This window comes from Xenopus laevis, chromosome 9_10L (genome assembly GCF_017654675.1).
Source record: "Xenopus laevis strain J_2021 chromosome 9_10L, Xenopus_laevis_v10.1, whole genome shotgun sequence".
Classification (NCBI taxonomy): domain Eukaryota; kingdom Metazoa; phylum Chordata; class Amphibia; order Anura; family Pipidae; genus Xenopus; species Xenopus laevis.
The window spans coordinates 75205978-75227111 of NC_054387.1; the positions used below are offsets into that span (position 1 = coordinate 75205978).

At 39.5% G+C, this 21134-nt stretch overlaps 2 protein-coding genes across 3 annotated transcripts; both read left to right on the forward strand.

Moving 5' to 3' along the window:
• Nucleotides 1-41: 41 nt before the first annotated feature.
• Nucleotides 42-11328, forward strand: bbs5.L (Bardet-Biedl syndrome 5 L homeolog). 2 transcript variants are annotated; one of them, XM_018234495.2, is made up of 12 exons: nt 42-217; nt 1720-1802; nt 2040-2105; nt 2528-2577; nt 2670-2797; nt 5308-5443; nt 6231-6326; nt 7251-7313; nt 8229-8363; nt 9200-9283; nt 10257-10280; nt 10370-11328. In XM_018234495.2, the coding sequence occupies exons 1-12, from the start codon at nt 156-158 to the stop codon at nt 10469-10471; spliced, it is 1029 nt and encodes a 342-aa protein (XP_018089984.1). In that variant the 5' UTR covers nt 42-155; the 3' UTR covers nt 10472-11328.
• Nucleotides 11329-13749: 2421 nt separating this feature from the next.
• On the forward strand, nt 13750-20516 carry klhl41.L (kelch like family member 41 L homeolog). The gene is made up of 6 exons (NM_001088935.1): nt 13750-14936; nt 16249-16406; nt 16489-16596; nt 18105-18290; nt 18546-18692; nt 19315-20516. The coding sequence occupies exons 1-6, from the start codon at nt 13827-13829 to the stop codon at nt 19424-19426; spliced, it is 1821 nt and encodes a 606-aa protein (NP_001082404.1). The 5' UTR covers nt 13750-13826; the 3' UTR covers nt 19427-20516.
• Nucleotides 20517-21134: the final 618 nt, after the last annotated feature.

Here is a 21134-nt window from a genome sequence, read left to right on the forward strand (position 1 = left end):
AGTGCGCACGCGCAGTCCGTAGCTTCTCATTGGTTATCGACCGCGCAGCCCTTGACGTTGTTACAAAATGGAAGCAGTTGCCCTGGAGACCGCAGTCTTATAGTCTTGAGCAGTGCAGCCGAGGTTATTAGCCTGAGGTTGGAGCAGTAAACAAAATGCTGTCTGTGTTGGACGCGCTGTGGGAGGATCGGGATGTTCGCTTTGATATATCGCCCCAGTGAGTACTGTCATTATAATTTATATAGCGCTAAGTGTGACTGAAGCAACTGCGGTACTACATCTCCCAGCATCCATAGCGCTTTGATGTACTCAATGGTACTACTGCAGGAACTGTGATAGTGCAGCTCTAAGCCACGTAAGCGAGAACAGAGCCAGGGAAAGTTGGGCTCTTTCGGCCAGGATCATATCGACCTTAAAACGATCATATATCTGGAACTGTTGCTAGCTATTTTCATTGGGGCTCCATCTTCTCTCATTGTGACAGCAGTAAAACCACTGGCAGATGTATTTGTATTTTGTACGTAGATTTGGTACCATTCACTGCTTGATGTCAGGCCTGGACTTGGAGTCAAAATAAGCCCTGTCATTCCAAGTACACAGAGACCCAAACAGACCCCTACCTTACCAGCCCACTATATGGTAACTTTCTATTGAACCATACAGCAGCCCCTCTGGCATTTGCCAGAACCCACAGATTGCCACTCCGGGCCTGCTTGATGTTAATAATCACATTCTAAAATATATAATATGCTTACATACTTCAAATATAGGAAATATGTATATAAGAAACTGGTGCTAAGCACACTTTTTATTACACTTCACATCTTGTCCTGCATGTTGCTCCCATAGAATGGAGCGTGGATGCTTAGATATGGTCATTATATCCATCAGTATTTATCCAACCTGAAGCTCATTGTCAGGAAGGTGTATAGATCAAACACAGGCTTTCTTAGGAATGGTTGGAATTGTATCCCACCAACAGCTAAACATACAAATTTCAAGCTATTTTTTCTCTTCTAAGTTAGGTCCCTAGTCTATTCTCCAGTTTTAGCCCAGGGTTCTGTTTCTTGTGGAAGATTTAGATCTTAAAGCTCATTTTGAAGCAATGACATGTGAATGATCAAACATTCTCTGTGCTGCATTATATCAAGTTCTATAAAAAATAAAGTAAGGTTAAATTAGACTAGTACTATGGAACACTGATGTATATTTAAATATCATGATTTATTTGCAGAAAAATTAGGATATGACTGTAGAGGAAGTTAAATGCCTGCAGACTTGCCCACCATCCAACCAATTTGCCAATGGGCAGAATTTATTATTATTAACGTATTATAAAGCGCCAACATATTTCCTAGCGCTGTGTCTGGATAATGTATCATTTGACTATCCACAGGGATGGCCCTATAGCATAGATCCAAATCTGTGGTTCTTTTAATTTTCTTCTCTGCTGAAGCCCCATCCACCCTTAAAATGCAATATCCCCAGTCTGACAACTTGGACAGGATGGCTGCCATCTGAAATACTTATAAAAAGCCAGTGTAACTGTTTCTTTGGTAGAGAAAGAAGACTATGGAGGCTATCTGTCCTAAAATATATTATTTGACCAGAGGTAAAGGATGCAGTCTGCAGCAGTGGAGATGCCACTGTCAGTAAATGAGCCCTATAATGTCACTGCTGGAGTAGATAATAACTATGTCACTTTGATTTGTATTACAGGCAAATGAAAATGAGACCAGGGGAAGTGCTCATAGACTGCTTAGATTCCATTGAGGATACCAAAGGAAACAATGGAGACAGAGGTACGTTTCCTACCACATTCCCTGAAGCAGTATATGTCTGTTAATGACCACTTATGTTTTATATGTTAGTCTGTGACAATGCTATCATGATGTGTGCTGCTTGCACAAAGCATTCATTCCTGTTTATAATGTCACACTAAGTCCTGCTACAGAGTTTGTTCATCTGAATGTCCACCCTACAACTCCTAATAAACCATCATTTTTTTGCTCTATAACAAGCTTTGTTCTTACCTTTAGGAAGACTGCTAGTCACCAATTTACGAGTTATTTGGCATTCCCTAGCACTTCCCCGTGTGAATCTTGGTAAGTCCTTTGTGGGTGACCGATAATTTTCCTACTCAGAGTGTGGGAGGTAATTGGTTAAAAAGAGATTATCTGCAAATGCTTCTGTACATGTGTATTCATCTTTTTATATTTCTGGAGCTGCACTGACTTGTCAGCAGTGGGATCTCCATTACAGAGTTATCTGGTTTCTGTATGATGAGATGAGTACACATCACTATAATTTTTTTCTTATTCAACAGAGTTCATGGTTCAGCCCACAGACTGAACCCAACTTGGTATATCTTTAAGTACAGCAGACAGTTTGTTTGGACCTATATGGCTTTCTGAAATAGTTTTAGCACAACAGTCATGGGTTAAACCCAGAGTTTGCAGACTCTTTATAACAGCTTGACTTTCTGATGTATTGTCTTGTATATGACTTGTCTTTTTATCTTCTTCAGCTGTTGGCTACAACTGTATTATAAACATCACGACAAGGACTGCTAATTCGGTAAGTTACGCGTCATAAACAAGATATTAACTATTACAGTTAAGTAATACATCAATACAGTACCCTAACGGGTTAACCTTATGTCCCAACAGAAATTACGTGGTCAGACTGAAGCACTGTACATCTTAACAAAATGCAACAATACTCGCTTTGAGTTTATCTTTACAAATCTTGTACCTGGGAGTCCTAGACTGTTTACTTCTGTTATCGCTGTACACAGGTAATGATTGGCAACTATGTTTCTGAATGTGTCCAGGTATTTAGTTCAGTTGTTCACTTAAAGGTTCTTATGCCCAAAATAAAGTGATGTCTAACACTTTGGGAGAAACATGCATTTACTTTTAATGGTATGGCTGCATCTGTTTTTTGTCTTAAGTGTAATAGCATACAAGGCTATTCCGTGCATTTTGTCACCTGATCAGGTTTCCACTCAGAAAGGGGGGAATACTCAAAATTGCCTTGCCACTTTTATTCGGATATGATTGCCTGCACCCCCCCCCCCCCCCATTGGTCTACTCGCCGTTCAGATGGTTAAAACGCCAAAATGCTGTCCTTTAGGTGCAGCCATGGGTGCATGAGATTACCATAAGAGTGAATGGGGATTGATACCAAGCATTTTGTTGGCAAGTGCAGAAATGTTTGGGTGACAAAAGAGCTGGAATCACATCACCATGAAACACAGCCTACTCTTGGTCTTATTACTGATTTTCTGTCTACCTTTAAGTACAATTGTATATTTATAGTTCCAAACACTTTGATGATGCATTTTTGGGTTACTTAAATGGGTAGCATTCAGGGTACCTGAAACCAGAACTGGACCACATAGTATTGGGCCCAAGTTAAAACTGCCTGCTGCTTGCTTTAAACACCTTAACCCTCTTGCTGCTTGTTCCCCTCTAAGCTCAAGGTTTGAGTCAAGATAAATTGAGATAAAATGTGTACTGGCAGAAATTATTTGGCTTGCCACACATAGACTCTGGATATTGATGGTATCCAAACTGCGCCTCCCGCCAAATTTGCCCTAGACACCTACCTCTGGTGCCTACCCTAAGTTCTGGCCCTTTCTGAAAGAGTCCCAAGTGTCATTACCCTAAAGCAGAGCATCTAAATATGGAAGCCCCTGAAACATATTGCTTTTACTATTGGTAGGCCTTAATGTAAGCTTGTATCATGAGTCTGCTAGGGTATCACCAGGGCCGCCATTAGAAATCACGGGGCCCCGTACAACAAAATTTTTGGGGCCCCGTGGGCCCCGCCCACACTGACGACCAAGCTCCGCCCCATATCCCGCCCACATCGCAGTTAAAAGACCACACAGACATCAGCGCTAAAAAAGTAACCCCCCCCCACACAAGTTGTAAAAAGCTATTGATGGTCAGGGCCCCCTTATAAAAAAAATTGGGGCCCCAAAAAAAAAAAAATTAAAATTTTTTTTTTTAAAAACATTGGTGGCAGGGGGGGCCCCTGCCACCAATGTTTTTAAAAAAAAAAAATTTTAATTTTTTTTTTTTTGGGGCCCCAATTTTTTTCACCCAGGGGGCCTGTTAAAAAAAACTTGGGGCCCCAACAAAAAAAATGTAAAAAAAACTAAAAAATAAACAAACATTGGGCCCCTTCTAAGTTAAAAACAAATTGGGGCCCCAAAAAAAATTTGAAAAAAACTTAATTTTTTTTGAAAAAAAAAAAACATTGGCGGCAGGGGCCCCCTTATAAGTTAAAAACAAATTGGGGCCCCAAAAAAAAAATTTGGAGAAAAAAAATTTTTTTGAAAAAAAAAAAATGGTGGCAGGGGCCCCCTTACAAGTTAAAAACAAATTGGGGCCCCAAAAAAAATTTAAAAAAAAAAAATTTTTTTTTGAAAAAAAAAAAACTGGTGGCAGGGGCCCCCTTACAAGTTAAAAAAATTTGGGGCCACCAAAAATAAAATTAATTTTTATTTAAAAAAAAAAACCCAAAAAAAAACAATGGTGGCAAGGGGCCCCTTACAAGTTAAAAAAAAAATTGGGGCCCCAAAAACAAAAGTTTTAAAAAAAGATTGGTGGCAGGGGCCTATAGAATATTAAAATAATACATTGGTGGCCAGGGGATTAAAAAAAAAAAAACACAAACTGGTGTTCAGTAGAATTGAACTCATGGCTTCAGTACTTCAACTTCGCCTCCTTTCGTGACTTCGGGTCTTTTCACCGCTTCAGAACTTCGGCTTCGGCTGTTTTCGTGACTTCGGGTCTTTGCGCTGCTTCAGGACTTCGGCTTCGGCTGTTTTCGTGACTTCGGGTCTTTTCGGCGCTTCGTGACTTCGGGACTTCGGCTTTTTCCGTGACTTCGGGTCTTTTCGTCGCATCGGCTTCGGCTTTTCGGCACTTCCGCATTCGGCACTGAAGAGGCAAGACGTACGGCTCGGGCGCTCGTAAGGGGGGCCCGGATCTTCAAAAAAATGCAGCGCTGCCGGGCCCCCCTTCATGCCCGGGCCCGGTACACTTGTCCCCCCTGTCCCCCCCTGATGGCGGCCCCGGGTATCACTCACTTGTACACTCCGCTTTGTACAGTGTTTGAAGAAAATTTAGCAAGTTATACACAAAGGGCTTGATTTACCAATGCATGTGCACCAATGCAGTTTGTCTAGTAACAGTTTTTTGAATAAATCTATTTATAAATATATTTCTCAGGTAAACACATTTTACAAAAGCCCTGGGATAATTATTTTAAATGTTTCAATTATTTCTGCTGTAGAGCTTATGAGACATCTAAAATGTATCGTGATCTCAAACTGAGAGGCGCACTCATCCAAAATAAGCAGCTGAAGCTTCTTCCACGTGAACAAGTTTACGATAAAATCAATGGAGTGTGGAATTTATCCAGTGATCAGGTGACCATATGTAAAGAAAATATAAAATGTAAAATGTAACATAATGAAATTTAATGCATAGAAGCTTTCTTATATACCTTATTTACAATTTTTCAATGATTTAAAGTTTTTTTAACCTGCTACTAAATGATTATTTGCCTGTACAGGCAGATCTCTGCTGATTCTGACTACATGTAATAATAATTGAACCCCCTGGGGGGAGGGACCTGTTTACTTTCTAGTATGGGGACTGCATGTTCCTTGCAGATTATCTTAAAGGAACAGTAACATCAACAAATTAAATTGTTTTAAAGTAATACAAATATAATGCAGTGTTGCCCTGCACTGGTAAAACTGCTGTTTTTGCTTCAGAAACACTACTATTGTTTATATAAACAAGCTGCTGTGTAACGATGGGGCAGCCATTAAAAGGAGAAAAGGCTCCGGTTACAAAGCAGATAGCAGATAAGCTCTGTAGAACATAATGGTGTTATTTGTTATCCACTATTTAGCCTGTGCCATATAGTCTTTTTTTTTTTTAAAAAAATTTGCAATTGCTACACAGCAGCTTGTTTATATGAACTATAGTAGTGTTTCTGAAGCAAACAGATCAGTTTTACCAGTGCGGGGCAACAGTACATGATATTGTAATTACTTTAAAACACTTTAATTTTTTGGTGTTACTGTTCCTTTCATACTACACGCTACATTGTTATACATTTATTTGCAAAGAAGCAAAAATATGATCAACTTTGTATAGCATTCGAAATCTATCAAGTTTAATATTATATACATTTTCTTCCTTCAGGGAAATTTGGGAACATTCTTTATAACCAATGTGAGAATAGTTTGGCATGCCAATATGAATGATAGTTTCAACGTCAGCATTCCTTATCTGCAAATTGTAAGTTATGTATTCATCTATGTAATTATGCTCCTGAGAGGAGAGTGTTCTTATACCATTAGCAATGATTCAAGTCATATTTTAAAGAACACTGGCTTTTGTGCTCATTTATGTTGTATTCATGTATTGTGAAGCTTTGCCTGTTGCCATAATCCATTTGTAGATGAAGGAGCCTCATTTTTTTTATATATAGGTCTCGTAGGGGAAAAAGAAATGCTATCACCTCTTAAGTTTTCTAAGGGCTCTTACACACGGCCGTTCCGACCTGCGCTCCCCTGCGTTCCGTTTGTTGGCGTTCAGCCGCAGGGGAGCGCAGGAATAGACGCAAGTAATAATTTGAAATGGGGCTGTACTCACTCAGGCGCCTGTAGGCGCCGAACGCAGGTTCAGACGCAACATGCTGCATTTTTCCTGCGTTCGGCGCCTACACGCGCCTGAGTGAGTACAGCCCCATTTCAAATCATTACTTGCGTCTATTCCTGCGCTCCCCTGCGGCTGAACGCCAACAAACGGAACGCAGGGGAGCGCAGGTCGGAACGGCCGTGTGTAAGAGCCCTAAGAGGCATATATATCTTCTATTAAAGTGTCGCTTATCTTATCCTTTTGCATCACCTCCCACAATCCTCCTTTTGTGTTATAATTCTGTAAGCTACAAGAGGGTGTGGTCAAGCAATTAAGGGCCATGATCTTCTGTCATTAGGAAAATGATGATCGAATGGGATCGTAACTAGAGGTCTTATATAGATACTATAAAATGCCTGCAAAAATCTTTCTGTAAAAACATGTTCTGAATAGTTGAAGATATAGTGGCTTTTTATATTACCCCCGCCCCCCCCCCCCCAAAAAAACAACTTTCTCTGTTAGATAATCAGTGTACTGCTAGTGGTGACATTTCTAATTTATTTCTCACTCTTCCATAAACAGCGTTCCATAAAAATCAGAGACTCAAAGTTTGGTTTAGCACTGGTGATAGAAAGCTCCCAGCAGGTAAGAATAAAGCAGCTTATATCTTAATGACTATTTTTAACTGCCTTTATTTTTTTTTCCTTTATTTTTTTTTTTTTTTTATAACATTTTGTCTTTTATTGAGTAATTTCAAATTAAATGGTGAATAATCAAGTTTGTTTCAGAATTATTACACTTATAAATAGCTTATAACACGTTTTTATTGTACACATATATCAATGCAAATATTTTACATAAAGTGGGGTACAATAATCTTAAATTTTGAGTTCCGTTTAGTATAACGATAGGAGCTTTTTCAGACGGGTAACCTGCCACACCTGATCTTTTTATGTTTGACTATAACCAAGATATGTCTGCATCAGTATTTTCAACTGCCTTTAATTATATGGAATGGATATATTCTTTCCCAGGTATATGTTTAATTATATCGATGTCCTAGAATAAAAAGGCTTGGTCACAGTTGTGCAGTTTGGCAGTAAATCTGATGCACTGAGTAATCTAAAAGGGCCATATTAGCATATTTGTTGGATTTCCTGTGGTGTTTTTTACCTTTCAATATGGGCATAAATTGTATAAAAAGAGCTTGGAGCTCCATATTAACTGATGTTTACATATACTATAGTAACTCTAGAGGAGTAATTTACACAACAAAATGCAGTGCGAGAAGTGCAAAAAGAAGACCACAATCAGGCATTGAGAATCCAGCAAGAGGAGCAGACTGCAGCATCAGGAGGTGCAGCAATTGGGGGCTGCCTCTCTCTTGCTTGCACCTCTGAATGATGCACAAATTAGGGGGCAGGAGGGGGATGCCGTTGTAATTGTGGGGAAAGTAGCAGGTCTCTGCACTCCAAAACACTTCACGTAATGTCTTAATACTTCATTTTATTTGGTATAGACCACAATGCTTTTATTAATCACACTTATTTTTGCTTACAGAGTGGTGGATACGTCCTTGGCTTTAAAATTGATCCAGTTGAGAAGCTACAGGATTCAGTGAAGGAGATAAACTCATTGCACAGGGTCTACTCTGCAAGCCCCATATTTGGAGTAGAGTATGAGATGGAGGAAAAGGTAATATTATTACAGCAGGGAAAATGGTCCCATCACTTCACTGGGGAAAGGGGTCCCATTAATCCACTCCAGTCAGAGTGTATGAAGCAAGGTTTTATTTCTCAAGTGGTAAAATAAGGAGTCACTCATGGGTTCTCTATGCTAGTATTCATAAGCAATCACTAATGAGTGTGTATTTTAAATGTATTTTTTTTATTACATATTAACTGTGCTTAGAGTAAGATTAGTTTGCCTTTTGCTATGTTCACCTGTGAGTAGGTGTAGCATATTTGTGTTTGTGCCACATTTAGGGTCAGATATAGTAACCTGGGAATTCAGAAGTATTTCTACTAGTTTGATCATTTTTCCTATTTAGCAAAATTTTTCTGACTGTCGGGAGAGCTTTAACAAACTCTTTTATTAAAGAGGATCATTGTGTCAATTCCTGGCACTTTGAGTACAAGGAAAAAAGAAGAAAAACAGCATTTGACAAGTAAAGGGGGAAATGCCCCTTGTTAGACCCCAATAATCATTATGCCATAACTGAAAGTCATGACGTCGGACAAAAGGTCAAGTCAAACTGGGGATCATATATAAACACTGGGCCAATTTGCCCCTGGGCAGTAAACCATAGCAACCAATGAAAGGTTTTATATTTTGTTCAACTTGCAGGTGGCTATAAAAAGTCAGTCAATGATTGGTTGCTACGGGTTACTGACCATGTGCAAATGTGCCGAATGTTTATAAATATCTTAACGGTGTCTCCAAAATAGGCGTTTCTATTTTTTTTTTTGTAAAATTATTTTGTCAAATGAGACAACATGCGTTTCATCCTAATCCTATCTTGTTTTCATTAGCCACAGGCCCTTGAAGAATTAACCATAGAGCAGGTTCAAGATGATGTTGAAATAGAAGCTGATGAACACACTGATGCATTTGTGGTAAGTCGTCTTTCTAGGATTTCATATTTTACCAGGCAAATCATTTATATATTAATATTTACAAGAATGTATTCTGGATGGTTTCACCACAGCTTGACTAAGCTGCATGGTAGCATACGATTTAACAGTGTAACAATTGCTGCAGATTTTCTTTACATATACATATCACAGAATGGGACAAAAATAGTAAAATAAACTTGTCATTATCTTACATGATTAGTCTCATTCCATATTTTTAATGCGTGTATTGCAATAATTCAAGTTATTTTAAACATGAACAGTTATGCCCTTCCATTCCATGTATTTCTCAGAAATTCCATTCCTATACTTAGGGGCAGATTTACTTAGGGTCGAATATCGAGGGTTAATTAACCCTTGATATTCGACTGCCGAATTGAAATCCTTCGAATATCGAAGTCGAAGGATTTAGCGCAATTCGTTCGATCGAACAATTGAATCCTTCGAATCATTCAATTCGAAGGATTTTAATCAATCGAATGAACGATTTTTTCTTCAACCTAAAAATCGCTCAAAAGCCATCAAAGTAGCCCATTCGATGGTCGAAGTAGCCAAAAAAATCATTCGAAATTCAAAGTTTTTTTTTTTTTTTTTATTCTGTTCCTTCACTCGAGCTAAGTAAATGGGCCACATATTGTGCCTGACCCCAGTACTATGGCGCATGTATCAAAGGGGCAGGGTCCAAAATGCCCCATTTTTTTTGCACTTGCTTTCTTTTTGGAATTTACTGCTAGTGTCTTATCACCTGGCTTTCACATCGGGGTACAAGGGAACTCTGTACTTACCTCCTGCTTATGTTAACTATTAAGTTCTCCCGTCCACATGTCAGAAATGAGTTCTTCGTCGGCGTTAGATTTTCAGTACAGCACAGTGTTGCAGCTATTTGCACTGTTGCACTAGCACCTGCATTGTGTTAAATATAAACATATTTATGTGTTTATGTTCTCTTTTATAGGCTTACTTTGCTGATGGGAATAAGGTAGGATATTTTTTCTTTTGCTTAAATATTTACTCTAAAATATCCTGTTTATCTTCCGGACACTTCCCCTGACTCTTTCTTTATTCCAGCAACAAGATCGGGAACCAGTCTATTCTGAAGAGCTTGGCTTAGCAATAGAGAAACTGAAGGATGGCTTTACCCTGCAGGGATTATGGGATGTGATGGCATAAGGAACGACTGCAGTTTTCTATGGAATTTAGAGATCTAAGCACAGTTGCACAAATCCTAAACACATCCCCATAAATTGCAGAGTTGTAGCAGTTTTTGCCAGTACATTATACATTAGGAGGCACATTTATTAAAGGTCGAATTACGAATTCATGGGAGTTATTTCTAACTCTATCAAATTCGAATATATGCTCAAAATTCGACTGGGGGGTTATTTATAAAAAAAAAAAAAAATAGAGTATCTAAAACTGGGATGAATTTTACCAACTCAAATCGAATTCGACTAAATTCAATTTGCCTTTTTCTCTGAAAAAAACTCAAATGTCAGGAAGGCTAGTAACATCCAAATTGATGCCTGGACCTCTCCCATGAACTCAAGCAGGTTTTAGGTGATAAATAGTCAAATTAGAGTTCTTAAAGGGCCAGAGTATGATGTCTCGAATTTGAGAGTTTTGACCATGAAAAAAATTTGAATTTTCAGAGGGACACACAGTGTCTGAATTGAGCCAGTGAGACAGCAAGCCAGGTATCCACTTGGGCACTATACAAAATGCTAATCTGGTAGGCAACAACTCCGCCTAATTTATTTATTAGTAATTTACTTAAGATTTTCCTGGAATAATTAAAATGTATTTTTTTATAATGCAACTCGTGTTATAAATATTGATTTATGTGTAAAATGGACATGCTGGGGTTGTGTAGGTGTTTCTCATCATTCTCTATTCATAGTCTGGACAAAAAGACCTGCTTAGCATTAACCATTACTGAACTAGAGTGCACATATTGGTATTTAATTGTATCTTACCATGTTTGTACATAAAGGAAATAATAAAAATGGCAACTTAATAGTTTTGTTGGATAGGCATGTGTGTTATTTGTATTTTATTCTCACCATCCAGTTACATTTTAACTTTTAACAGCCCTAAATGAAGCAAGGGTCTCTATTTGTCACTGAACGAATACTATCATTATCAAGTCACTTGGAGCTATAACTGAAGTTGAAGTGCCAAAGGTTGCTTATCCATAAACTAGAGATTATTCAGACTGAAGTATGTGGCTGCTTGTTTTGCTGTATCACTGACTGTTTTTTTCTGTGTGTGGGGGGGTGGGGTTGGTAAGGGACACATGACCCAGCAAATTTACTCCTAAATTACACGCTGAACCTTCATTTGTAAACCTTTGGGAACTCTAGTCCAGCAACCATAGAGAGAAATTATTAGTAACAATGTCACCCAAAACTGTCTGATGGAATCAGACTCCTACCTGCTTTGTTTATCTTTCGTCTATACCTAATCTCTATTCTTTGTTTCATGAGATTCTCGCATAATGTGTTAAATCATTTCCATTCACCGCTCTGAATTGCTTTGTTTGCTTCACAAGGAAACATTGGTAAACAAGAGATGCATATGTAGGGTTGCCACTTGGCCGGTATTTTACTGGCCTGGCCAGGTCACACAGGCATACTCATCCATATTGGAGGGTCCTGGTGACCCAGGATATTGGAAATTTTGCCTCTGGTGTAAATTGCCACTTTACAGTTAACAGGGTACAGTTCCGCCCCAGGCACAATTCTCCAGTGCCACTGTTAATATAATTTTAATTCATTACAGCTAAGGTAAAGTTCCTTATCCCAGTAGAACATTCTGTGCTCTGTAACACTGGGCAGTGGGGATTATGTAGGAATTGTGCAGAATGTACTATGTTTGTGAATCCCTCTGACTCACAGCACCTTTAGGACATTACGTGTGCCAAATGGAGCAAATTAAGTCATTTATATTGTTACAGCCTGGGTAATGCAGCTGGCATTCATTCAGAGCACTGACTACCGTAACTCTTTATGAGCTATACATGGAATAAGCGTCAGCTGAGATCCCTGTTCAGCTGTTGTTTTAGCAGCTGACAAACTGTAGCGGTATTTTTAGAGTAATCTGGACTCTGATAATGCTGCTTCCACATTTGCTGGAAACCTTTTAGCTTGCCAGATTCAACAATATCATGCAGGATACAAAGCTGGTTACACTTTCTTGCACTGGATCTGGAGCTTTTCATTTAGGCTGTTCCATGCCAGAGTTAATTTTAGGCACATTGTCACCATATGATGCTGTTGTCACATAAAAAGCAAGGCCAAAAAGAATTGCTGCTTCTGACATTGAACTCTATCATAAATCAACAAATAGAAAAATAGGTAAAGCATCAGCCATATGCATCAAAGGCACTGCAGCTGTTAAAATGCCACTCTGACAGTTCCTAACACCCAAACGGGGTGTCAGGGAATTCTGGGAGTTGTAGTTTCTGGCCATACATTTAAAGATCTGCCGATCTTTGCCTTATTTGGACATCCATGCTCAAGACCAAATCTGTCAGGTGGAAACGTAACCTAAAGTTCCAATGCAGACCTCTGATACCATTATAAAACATACTAAAATATATCTGGTTGATTTTCTGCCATTTATTTTTCAGGCAGTCCCAAGCGCTAACATACACAGGCATTAAGTTGCTGAGTGGGCAGCTTTTATCTGCTCGTATATGGCGAGTTTTGCATATACTGTAACACTAAAAATCTCCCCCAAATACCCACTATTGAAGGAACTGTGAATTGCCTAAAGACAGCATAATTATTTCAAATTATTATGCTTCCTCACATGATTTGGGGAGTTATAACTCTCTGCTCTGAGTAAAGGAAAAAATGTACCGATTCATTGTCTGAAATGACTACATGCACCAAAGCCCTAGTTCTTCCCATTCTCGCTGCTGAAAGGAAGCCACTTACTTGGTTTTTTACTAATTCTACTACAAGTGACCTGTGAATCTCGTTTATAATAAAGAATAAATATGGATTTAAGAAATAACGTCATATGTTTCTTTTTTTAATTGGTTGATAATCATCATATTTTATTACCAGCACACTTGCAGGTAATAACCATGCAAAACACAAGACAGGACAGGTTTTTAAATTAATTTTAAAATCTACAATATTTTATGTAGGGCCATTTGCAAGCAAAATTACAGATTATCTACAGCTCTTTTTACTCAGTTTTCTAATTAGAATGTTTGCAGTTGAACCTTTTGTAGTAACAAACACTATAGTGACAAAGCTGTCTCCCTAGCAGCTAAAATCTACAGTTGTTTCCTTCAATCTGTGACAGCTGCAGGAGCAATCCCACTTTCCAAATTGGCCAACCTGAATTCCATATTGTAAGAGCCTGCACCTATATTTAGCTGGCAGGCTTAAATTGCAGAGACTTTAAGCTTGGCAGAGTTCACAGATCAGCCTTTTTAGCTTTTGCCTTGGGAGCTGATAGAAGCAGAGGCCTCTCCATTTCTCCAGCAACCCCCTGGTTTTCAGGAAACAAAAAAATGGATCCCACTGGGGAAATGAAGGATGAACTCAGGCTTTACCAGTCGACTCTTCTTCAGGATGGCCTGAAGGAACTTCTTGATGAAAATAAATTTGTAGATTGCTTCTTAAAGGCTGGTGACAAAAGCCTCCCATGCCACAGGCTGATCCTTGCTGCCTGCAGCCCTTATTTCCGGGAGTTCTTCCTATCTGATGAAGCTGAGGAGAAGAAGAAAAATGTGGAATTAGACAATGTCGACCCAAGCACAATGGAAGCCATCCTTAAATATCTCTATTCTGCTGATATTGACCTTAATGACAGCAATGTGCAAGATATTTTTGCTTTGGCCAGTCGCTACCAAATCCCATCTGTTTTCACAGTGTGTGTGACTTATCTTCAGAGAAGGCTTTCTCCCTCCAATTGTTTGGCCATCTTTAGATTGGGCCTTCTTCTAGATTGTCCACGCTTGGCTGTTACCGCCCGCGATTATGTCTGTGATCGCTTCATGCAGATCTGCAATGAAGAAGACTTCCTGCAGCTTGCCCCACATGAGTTAATTGCAGTCATTTCCAGTGATGCCTTAAATGTGGAAAAGGAAGAACTGGTGTTTGAGGCAGTGATAAGATGGGTTCAAACAGACAAGGAAAACAAAGAAAAGAGCCTCTCTGATCTCTTTGACTGCATTAGATTCCGCTTGATGCCTGAAAAATATGTTATCGATCGGGTAGAAAAGCATGACATCATCAAAGCCAATCCTGATATAGTTAAAAAAGTTAAGATTGTTAAGGATGCCTTTGCCGGTAAACTCCCTGAGGGCTCCAAAGGCAAAGAGAATTCGAGCGAAGAAGGAGCAGACGGCGACATTGGAGATGAAGATTTACTCCCTGGGTATTTGAATGACATTCCCAGACATGGTATGTTTGTCAAAGATATGATGCTTTTAGTTAGCGACACAGCAGCTGTGGCTTACGACCCCCTTGAAAATGAGTGCTTCTTGGTCGGACTGTCGGAACAGATTCCAAGAAACCATTCTAGCATAGTCACCAAATCCAACCAAGTCTACGTCATCGGTGGCCTCTATGTGGATGAGGAGAACAAAGATCAACCATTGCATTCATATTTCTTTCAGGTATGTCCATTTAGTATTGTGTTAATTTACTGCACAAGGCATCTGTAGTTCACTGGTGTAGGGAATATTACAGTGCCCAAAATAGATACCAGGAGAAGCCAACCAGATACTTGTTTTAACAACTACCTATGCAGGGTTTCCCATGCATGAGCAGACAATAGAAATCGAGCTTGGTAATGCCTAATAATACCCTGATATCAGTGATAAGGTACTAACTATACTCCATGTAATGTTGGACTACAACTCCCAGAACCCCTTGAAAGCCTCTGGCTAAATCTGAACTAACTAAAGGAGACTATGGAATCAAATTAAAGGTATAGGATGGATATTTTTCCGTAGGATGGGAGGCGCATTTCAGTGCACTAGTAAAGTCACTTATGGACCACTGCTGTAAGGGTGCATGAGCATAAAAACGCTGCAACATTATACTTAAATATTAAGGATTTAGAAAATGATATGGGGATTGTTTGCCATTTCTACTTTAGTTTAACAAGGGTACTAAAGTGTCTGAAAGATGCTGATCTTAGTTACCATTACATCATTATTTTGTCCACCGGAAGACTCCTTGCAATTGAGTATGTGAATTAAGCATTCATGTCAGACGATATATAAAGAGAAATAAAATAAATACTATACCAAAGGGGTGTGAATGCACTTTAAACTTTCTCATTTCTTTTCTAACCTTTCTAATCTCATTGTGATTTTGAGAGATTTGCCCCCTTTCCATCAACCCTATATTTTTATGCAGGTATTAAGTCTTCCATTCAGTTTCTTGGTCTGTGTTTGAATCCTGATAACATAAAACTGGAATTTTTTTTTGGGGGGGGGGGGTTGCTAAAATTATACTATTAATCAGCCCTGATATACACCAAGGTACTTTGTTTTGATTGTAATAAAGGAAGATGCATTTAAACATGTATTATGGTTAATATATACCAAAATACATATTTTATGCACTCTTACGCACATAATTACTTTAGAAGTATTGCTGTAACAGAAGCAGAGACTATAGCCATTAGGCAGGGACAGGCAGGAGTCCTGTTAGGGGCCCTGTAAAATATTGGCGCTTGGATTTACATGAAAGGGGATCTCACAAAAGGTCGGTCAGGGAAGTGTATGGGCCGTAGATTAATCAGTCCTTTAAGCTCCCTACATATTGTGTCAGAAAGGCCAATGAGGCCCCACCAAAATGGATCTGGATAATGCACCCTTATAAACTGTAATCTTTAGTTGATATCAGTGGTTATAATTATAGAAATATTCTTCCTGTTAAATAGTCTTCATGTTAAATTTATGCTTTGTTGTGTTGCAGCTTGACAGCATTGCTGGCGACTGGATTGGACTCCCGCCACTCCCATCAGCAAGATGCCTGTTCGGCCTGGGCGAGGCAGATGACTGCGTTTATGCCATTGCTGGCAGGGACCTGCAGTCAGAAGAGTCGCTAGATTCTGTGTTCTGTTACGATACCAAGTATGTTGTTTATGGTCTCAGAGCTCAGTGCTAGTCTGGTGTCCTCATCCCAACTGCATTTAATCTGAGGTTCTCCTTTCAGGGCTGTATCTTGGACAGAAGTGAAGAAGCTCCCGGTCAAGGTCTATGGGCATTCTGTGGTGTCACACAATGACCAAATCTACTGTCTTGGTGGGAAAACAGAGGACAAGTAAGTATTATGAATCACATATCTTTTTTCACCATTCTGTGTCTGCTCTCCATCTTGGAATACCTAATTGGATATGTCAATATGGCTCTGAATAACTAGATTACACCAATACAATTAATTTTTCCTTGCGTAGGGCTGCTTTTGTCCTCAAGTTCTACTTCCCATACTGTTCAGGTTTTTTTAATCTGGCCAGCACATGTATACCGTGCAAAACTTACAAAAAAAACCCCAGGCTTGCCAGTAAGACCACTACAAATATGTCCAATGACCACTCCATTAACTCCAAACTTGCCAGTAAAATGACTGCAGAAATGGCCTCTCAGTACTGCACTGATAGATTGAAAGCATTAACTCACCAGGCTGATTACCACACTTTTCTTCTTTCCCAAGCCTAACTGTGCATGTCTCTGTCCCTGCTCTTCCACTTTGCTAAAACTTCATAGAAAAAATCAAAGATGGCAGCATTCCACCAGTGGAACGCAAAGTCATCTTTGATTTATTCCGACTTGAATGGGAAGGTGAGAAAGTCATGTTTAAACCATGGCAGCAGCAGTGTCGGGGGGCCCTCAGGACCTGGGGCCCCCACTGAACGCCACCGATTTCCAGCACCCTCAGCCAACCAAGGCTTCTGGTAGTGCCATGAGAAATGGATTCAGGAGTTAGACATCTCTGCATTAAAAGTCTAGTATGAAGTAGAAATATATATCAGACCCCCAAAACTCTTCAAAACCACTTGTGAGGTTCATATGTTGTGTGCCCTTCAAATGGCTTTTCTTTACAATCAATGCTCCAGTGCTGAATTGGTTAAAGTAGATAGGCAAAGTATACAGCTTGAGCCTGGTGACTGGATTGGTTTCACTGCACCTGTCACCAGCCTGGAATTCCTACCCCATGGCCTTCTATATAGGTCTGGGAGCTTCTGGACTGGAATGAACTAGCTCTATCTGACAGAAGCAGCAGCAGCACTACCCCTGCCAATAATGCAGTTGTGTGTGTGTATGAGCTTGTGGGTCAATAATATCTCATACAGCATGTTGGAGGGCCAGATTATATTAAAATGCCTCTGAGCAGACTAGGGACCATCAAAATCCTTTGGAGGGTTACATCCAGCCTGCAGCCATTCAGTTATTTAGCCCTGATTTAAACTATAAAGGTAGACCTCAAGGTTCTTGTAATGGCCAATTATATTGTAAAAGAAGGGCCAACGTGTAGCACAGTTCCCACCTGTTTCAGCTCATTTATGAAAGAAGTTTGTGTAGACTTTGTGCACTCTTTAGCATAATTTGGAGGGCCACACAACATTTTTGATATAGATAAACCATGCTTGGAACTTCACACAAAGTTATATGCATTGCTAGGATAATGCAGGTAAGCAATGCCTGCTATAGTCTCTTAACAGGCTTGGTGGCCCCTATCTTCATGGATCATTTTGTTTAGGTTTATATTAAAACTCCTTCTCTCCAGCAGTCTCTCTGGTTCATATTCATCCCTTCTATTCTTTGATACAGGACATGCACTGGAAGAATGTTTGTATTCAGTCCAAAGAAAGGGGAATGGAAGGACCTGCCACCCATGAGAACTTCCCGCTCCATGTTTGGGGTCACTGTGCACAAAGGGAAGATATTCGTTGCTGGAGGTGTCACAGAGGAAGGCCTGACTGCATCAGTGGAATCCTATGATATTGCTACTAACAAGTAAGTATTATTTTTGAAGTGCAAGAGAGGGCCTGGACTGGCAATCTATAGGATTCTGGAAATGCCACTGCACTGGGACTGCTGTAAGGTGGCCATACACGGGCCGATAAAAGCTGCCGACAGACTGTGTACATACACAGTGTATATACACCTATAGACAATCACTATTTATTGGGCTAGTGGGGGCTGTTTGGTCCTCTATGCATATATATACATTTCTATGCTGGTATAAACTATTATTTTGTTTTTTTAAAGGTGGGAAACACTTGCTGAATTCCCTCAGGAGAGAAGTTCCATTAACTTGATCAGTGTGGGCGGGTCTCTATATGCTGTTGGAGGATTTGCTATGATTCAGCTGGAATCTAAGGAGTTTGCACCAACTGAAGTCACTGATGTTTGGAAGTAAGTGTATCAGAAAGTCATACTCCAGACTACACTGGATTCTGTGCAGCCAGAATCCAAAGATGTACGCCTAAATGGGCCGTTTTATATACTATTCAACTGACTGGCTTGGGAAACCTCAGTCAATGTAAAAAAAAAAAAAGGTTTTTAAAAGGTATTTAGGTCCGATGCTGTCCCAGGCACCAGACCCACCCCCTTATCTCCACAATCAGAGCGTGCATAGATGGTCCAGCTGCTTTCATTCACCAGGGTTCTAAGCAGGTATCACAGGCTCATTTTGTAGCTTCAGCCTTGATCAAACAGCCATTCTCTTACCGGCAGACATGCTTCTTATCACCAGTGGAGTAAATACTATGGGGGGGGTCTCAGGAAAAGAGAGACCCAGTAGGACAGATGAGGAGGGTCATGTGGATTACAGGCAATTTCACACTATTAGTTGGCAGGGGGACCAAAAAAAAATCCTCATGCTTATCACTCACCAGAGGTCTTCTTTTGTGTTACAATTACATTACGAGAAGCCAGAAGGGTGTGGCACAACTGATATACTTTAATCGTTCATTATTCATATTTAGAATAAATTATACCCTCTATATCTCAATATCTTTGTCCTCTTCTTTACCAGATACGAAGATGATAAGAAGGAATGGAGCGGGATGCTGAAGGAGCTCCGATATGCCTCAGGAGCCACTTGCTTAGACATGCGTCTTAACCTTTTCAAACTGACTAAGTTGTAAGGCTGGGATGCTGCGACGTTGGGTCACAAAAAATTGTACAGACATTTCTAGTTAAATTAATAAAAACATGATTGTGTATGGATTTTTAAATGTAAGTGGTAAGAAAAAAAAGTGTTGATACTAGAAAAGAACTCTGCTTCTGCTGTATGGATACAGGGGTGTCTTTTCTGTCAGTGTTGTGTTGGTTCATCTGTGAGAGGAATCACTTTGTACAGTCACCATATGGTTTGTAGCAGGTGTAACCCGACAAATAGCATAACAGCTGCTTCAGAATCACCAGGTTCTGACTGGTGCTGCCTTTCTAACCTCCTTATAAACACAAGAGGTGTCTGAATAGAGATGTTCCCATATTACTTAGTTGGCAGGGCCCCCACTTCAAGGAGTCCACCATTCTAAATCCTCTGACAGATTAGTCCCTTTGGGGGCTGTAGCTGTGCCAATCAGGCCACACCAAATTTCAGACAAAAATTCCAGTGACTCCCATCTGCCCTGCCCCTCCATCCCCCCAAATATCAGCCTGGTTAAAAATATGACAATGGCTTAGGTATGTAAAAGTTAAAAATGACAAGATGGAAAGCAGGTATATTTTAAAATCAAATGCAAGGCTGCCAAGATGTGATCCATTGAGATCAATAAATAAAGTTGGATTGCTTCCAACTGTAGCAGCAAATCTCTTCCAAATGCCACCATGACTGCCCAGTGGCACCCCCTACAAAAACTTAGCTTTCTGCTGCTCAAAGCAGTCTAACACTCCGATGAAGTGACACATCATTCTGCTTTGATAAATGTGTCAATTCGTTAACACTTGAAAGTCAGGAATGTAAGTATGCTAAAATTCCAAGTGTGGCAAGACTTTAGGTTTCCTTGCTTGGAATTTAAATAAATTGTTACCTTAGTTGTTATTCTTTTACACCTTACTTTATAGAACCCATGAGTGGACGACCCCTGCTAGTTGTGACAGAATTTTGGCTTGTAGCATCTCTTGCCTGTATTTGATATTCATCATATGTAGAGTATTCAAGGAGCACCAGGACTGCCTCTTTATTAAATCTCACTTTTATTACTTCCATTAAAAGCTGTATAAAAAAAAGCATGCTGTATATTCTTATACCATACGCTGAACGCATTTCATGACCCCACGCCACTTCATCAGAAGCCAGTATGGTCATGATTAACATATCAACAAATTTAAATCATTATAGAACCCACCCCCCTTACAACACATAGCTTAGTAGTGTGCATACTCAGTAGTATTACAGGTGACAATACTCAAAAAAAATAATAATATTTAACTGCATATCTTCTACCGTTGGCTTAGTGTTGTGGGTATTGAATTCAGAATAAATTGGCTTGATTTACAATCAAGTAAAAGTATAATTTAATTAAGATAAGAATAAATAGTAAAATTACATCATCTGGAAGTTATAAAGTGCAATACTATAATCCAATGTTAAAAAGTATCATATTGCACAACCATCCCTCAACAAAGGTAATGTTTCCAGAGATAAATAACACAATCATAGACAAACCATATTCCCCTGTAACAACACAAAACCTCCTGCTCTCTATTGTGGCCTCCATAATTTGCTGTGGTTTTTAAATGATAAATCCAAAAAACCTCTCTTCTAGAAAGTATCTTATCTAAATAACCTTTAGGATCGTCACGTCTGGGCTTATCAATGATTTGGAAGATGACAGAGACCACCCC